Here is a 5000-nt window from a genome sequence, read left to right on the forward strand (position 1 = left end):
TATAAAGGGAGAGACAGAGGGAGATGAAAAAGAGGGAGAGACAAAGTTAGGAGAAGAGAGAGAGGGAGAGACAGAAGGAGAGGAGAGAGAGGGAGACACAGGAAAAGTAGAAGAGAGAGAGGAAGAGGCCGAGGAAGTTGTGGACAAAGATGGTGAGGCGTTGGGAGAAGAAAAAGAGGAGGACGAGACCGAAGAAGAGGGGGGGGAAGGAGAGGAGAAAGGGGGCGAGGGGGGAGGAGAGGAAACAGAAGAGGTGGAAGAGGAGGAGGGAGCAAAGGGGGGTGAGTGATGAGACGTGTCTAGGGTTTCAATAAGATGAGTCAGGACAGTTAGCTGTCCATCACAGGGCAGCCAGAGTACGTTTCGCTGATAGGGTGAAGGTGGGATCCACTGTCCACATACGGACACCGGGATTGGCCAAGAGGCTTAAAGCAGAGTTCTCTTTGGCCAAGCTGCAATGTGCAGTCATTAATGCAGAGCCGTGACTCGTTGCCTGGTTGTCCATAAAATGAATTGAAAGCAGTAGAACCATCGGAATGATTGATTGACATGGATTTGAACCAATCAGGGATCTGAAAGGGTTCTCTCAGCCAATCATTCACTCATTCTTATTTGAAAAAAAACGTGCATCGCTATAACGTCATCAATTAGAAAGAGCCGTTATTTAGTTTTTTTAAACAATTCAGGAATTATTATCCCTAGACACTTTGTTTTGTTACTGTTGACCATCAGATGAAAAAAACACAAAAGAGCAGAAGTTCCAGGCGAACTTGTAATCTTACGTACAATAGAAGACAATCTGACACCTACCAGGTCACCGGTGTGAAGGCTGGGAGCCTTCCCTTGAGCAAGGCAGTACTGCTCCCTTATTGCCGTAGGACAGTGGAGGTGAGTGAACCACGCTCTGGCGTTGGTCTCCTAGCAACATAGCTCTAGCTAATGACAGAAAAAAATATGTTATGGATACTGTTTGAACACCAAAATGTCTGATAAACACACAAATCTCCTCTTGAGATCTTACCCGCCATTTTGATGTCAACTAATTCAAAAACAAGCAGAAAATTGTCATGACCTCATTCACTTCTCTGATTTTCGTGTTATTTCAATTTAAACTTGTCAGATACACTATAGAAATGGGTAGGTAATGAGAGCTGGTTGTTTTCTATTCAGACTGTTTTTTTATTACAAATGATTGAAATGCATTCCTCAATGTCGTCCCTCCATAACCCTATCCTATGTCCTCAGAAAGGGGTGTGGCTTAACAGCATCATCAATGTCATGTGTGCCTTTTATCTAGAACGTGATTGGTCAAATTTGATGGAGAGATGCTGGTTACCCTACTGTTTGAATAGAGTAGGATAGGTTTTTTGTCAGAAATATATCTACAATGTTCTATATTGTTAGATGTTACTGCATAATATGCATTAATACATTCAAACATTATCAATCATTGCTTATTTGTTGAAACCAAGATTAGATTGATTATCCATATTTATATCAATTGTTAGTGTGTTACAATTGACAGTGTGTGAAAACTGATATATTGTTTTATAGAAAAGCTAAAATATACTATTGTTATACTGCTGGAAGATTTTAAGACAAAGGTTTTTATGTTTGATATATTAAGGCCGGATCCAGAGTTTAATATATTGTTCCGATTTTAAAGATGGAAGAACATATTTTACAATTAAACATCTATATGCATCACGTATATGTATAGAAACAGCTATTGTATAGCAGCCTGTATAAACCTGTGGATGTCATCTAATGTTTGTTGGATCTTTATATCACATTCCTGTAAATTGGGTAGCTGTATTTGTGTTGTAACCAGAAGAGGTAACAACAGTAGCTTACAATTGTACTACAACTAAAGTTACAGCTTCCTAGCTCACCGTGGATAATAGCCTATGAGGAACTGTCTGACGGCCATTCAGTATCCAAATCCTAAGGATACCCTGACTGTTGACGATGACTTTATGAAGCCAATTGTTTATATATTTATATCCAACCCTTATTAGTTTCTAAAGGAAAGATCAAAGGTCGATGACAGCTGTGCTACTGTTCAGTAAATAAAGAATTGATCACTACTGATATTCACCTGTTTTTATATTTCTGGTTGAACTAATGAATAAAGTATAAGGATTTGTAAATATTCTGTTTCTATCTTTCAATGTTTACTGACTTCAGTTTAACTTCTTAAAGTAACCATCTGTATGTCGCCAGTTTGCAATGCTTTTGCTACCATCTAGCGGTGGGGGGCGAACCTGCAACGCTGAAACAATTAACAGGTGCACGTGAAACAGTGCAATGATTTCTCTAAATAATATGAGGAGTCAGTGTGAAAGTGATTATATCAGTCTGATTATATCCAGAGGCCACGCAAAGTGCTTTACAATAATTGCCTAGCATTCAAGTGTCAATGCTAGACGACAGCCAGTTCGTCGAGAGCAGTAAGGGTGAGGTGCCTTGCTCAGGGACACTTAGTTCGAACCTCAGCTAGGAAGAACCATGGATCGAACTTGCAACCTTCCGATAGCCGGTCAAACCACTCCACCTCTGCAGAGTGCTGCAGAGTTTGGTTAACTGTTGCGCTTCCTCGTCACCTGCTATTGGCTGTCTGTTAGGAATGGGTGTGACACCTGGTTTGATATTAACATACCAGATTACAGTCCTACATCCTCATGAGCACGTAGGCAGTATCACACAATAGAAGAAGGTCAGTTCAAGATACATTTAATCAACGGAAAGACAACAGTAAGGTGGGTGAAAGGATCAATTTATCGTGTTTTCTGTTTGTTTAGAAAAGCTTTGCTGTGTATTATAATTTAAATTTACATTATTAAGCAACATATTATTGTTCCTCCTCCATATGCCACAATGCATAGGCCTACTTAAAAATACAATCAATAGTGATCAAATACATCTGTAGGGCCTACTGTGTGGATAATCATTTGCTTTGGCCTTATTTGCCATTACAAAAATGTAACAAATGTTTTCACTTGCCAGACATTGTATAATTATTTTGCTTTTATGCTTATCCATTGCTGCATGCAAAATGTATGTAGGTAGTAGGTATAAATACTAGTAGTATTCCACTGTTGGTCACCGGGGACTGGCCAGTATAACCACTGTCTAATGGGCATCCGATTTAACAGTTAAAACAGATGAAACTGTTTCACGGGTTAGACTCCTAACCCGTGTCTGACTCCTTTCACTGTTTCTCTCTCTCTCTCTCTCTCTCTCTCTCTCTCTCTCTCTCTCTCTCTCTCTCTCTCTCTCTCTCTCTCTCTCTCTCTCTCTCTCTCTCTCTCTCTCTCTCTCTCTCTCTCTCTCTCTCTCTCTCTCTCTCTCTCTCTCTCTCTCTCTCTCTCTCTCTCTCTCTCTCTCTCTCTCTCTCTCTCTCTCTCTCTCTCTCTCGTTAGCATATGAGGTTTGCAGTAGAGCGGCTATGTGCGCTACTACGTGACACAGCTCACATCGCACTTGACGGTGTGTGTGACCGCTCCAATAAAGAGATAGAGAGAGAGAGAGAGAGAGAGAGAGAGAGAGAGAGAGAGAGAGAGAGAGAGAGAGAGAGAGAGAGAGAGAGAGAGAGAGAGAGAGAGAGAGAGAGAGAGAGAGAGAGAGAGAGATAGGCCTATATATATATATATATATTGTGCTTTGGATCCATATAACGCAGAGAAAATTCCGAAAGGATTATCAAATTATCATAAAAAAACATCTCTGTGCTTGGGCCAGGGTCATGCTGTGTCGCGCCGCCTTAGGAAGGGTGGGGCTTTGGAGAGGTCTGTGTTCCTCCAGCCGACTTCAGGGACAGACTGGCTCAGGTAGCAATGTGCAACAATATGCACCCCTGACACACCCATGACACACAACACTCACGCACGCACACTCGCACGCACACACACGCACACAAACACATAAACACAAAGGCACAGCCACACTAAGAAGCATTGGGACAAAGCCATTTATCTGTTTGTGTTTCTAGAGCTGGTCGATTGCACTGTCACTCCATACCTCTGCCGCCTGGACACGCCCCTTTCTGATGTCCCTTACGTAAGGGACCTGACCAATGAGCAGAGAGCTCTGAAAGAGAAGGAGAAAGGCGATTGGGGGAAGCTGACCAAGGAGGAGAAATTGGCTTGTAAGGCCACATGGACACACACACACACACACACACACACACACACACACACACACACACACACACACACACACACACACACACACACACACACACACACACACACACACAAAATACAGAATGTATTAGCAAATTCTGACTACAGGTGGCAGTATAACACTTCATTTTTGTCATTCGCCTCACAAAGGTCATTTCTTAAAATAACTGATAGGAATGAACATTACAAAATCTGAAAAGATCTTCGTGCCCTATATGTACATTTAAATGTATGTTTTTAACTGCAAATGATGAAGTTTCGATGTTTGACTGCCATCTGTCTGTCTGTCTGCCTGTTCGCCTATCTGTTTGCCTCTACAGTGTATCGACTAGCTCACAAGCAGTCCTACTGTGAGATGCGTCAGGGTTCATCAGAGTGGAAGACTGTCCTCGGTCAGTATCTATCTATCTATCTCTCTCTCTCTCTCTCTCTCTCTCTCTCTATCTATCTATCTATCTATCTATCTATCTATCTATCTATCTATCTATCTATCTATCTATCTATCTATCTATCTATCTATCTATCTATCTATGATGATCATGATGATCACGATGATGATGCTGATCTGTATTCTTAGGTGGAGTGTTTTTCATGCTGGGCTTTTCTGGACTTTTGGTCTGGTGGCAAAGGGTCTATGGTAAGACACACACACACACACACACACACACACACACACACACACACACACACATACACACATGGTCACACAGTCAATAGGCAGGGATGGGGATTATATGATATAATATGCTATGATAAATTTGCTAAATGTCAGTGCATCTTGAGTTGCCCTGAAATCCTCCCCTCTAATTACTTTAC

The 5000-nt window shown here is 41.6% G+C and overlaps 2 protein-coding genes across 2 annotated transcripts in view; both read left to right on the forward strand.

Moving 5' to 3' along the window:
* The window catches only part of LOC115537639 (5'-AMP-activated protein kinase subunit gamma-2), a 36630-nt gene extending 34790 nt beyond the window's left edge, over positions 1–1840 (forward strand). Inside the window, exon 18 of the mRNA XM_030349684.1 lies at positions 1832–1840. Within this exon, the coding sequence (XP_030205544.1) occupies positions 1832–1840 (9 nt within the window). The remainder of the gene's footprint in view (positions 1–1831) is intronic.
* A 770-nt stretch (positions 1841–2610) lies between these two features.
* cox4i1l (cytochrome c oxidase subunit 4I1, like) overlaps positions 2611–5000 on the forward strand; it is a 3912-nt gene continuing 1522 nt past the window's right edge. The window contains exons 1-5 of the mRNA XM_030349578.1: positions 2611–2759; positions 3742–3830; positions 3992–4147; positions 4505–4576; positions 4762–4821. Of these exons, the coding sequence (XP_030205438.1) occupies positions 3746–3830; positions 3992–4147; positions 4505–4576; positions 4762–4821 (373 nt within the window). The 5' untranslated portion in view covers positions 2611–2759; positions 3742–3745. The remainder of the gene's footprint in view (positions 2760–3741; positions 3831–3991; positions 4148–4504; positions 4577–4761; positions 4822–5000) is intronic.

The sequence above is a fragment of the Gadus morhua genome, chromosome 23 (assembly GCF_902167405.1).
Source record: "Gadus morhua chromosome 23, gadMor3.0, whole genome shotgun sequence".
Lineage (NCBI taxonomy): Eukaryota > Metazoa > Chordata > Actinopteri > Gadiformes > Gadidae > Gadus > Gadus morhua.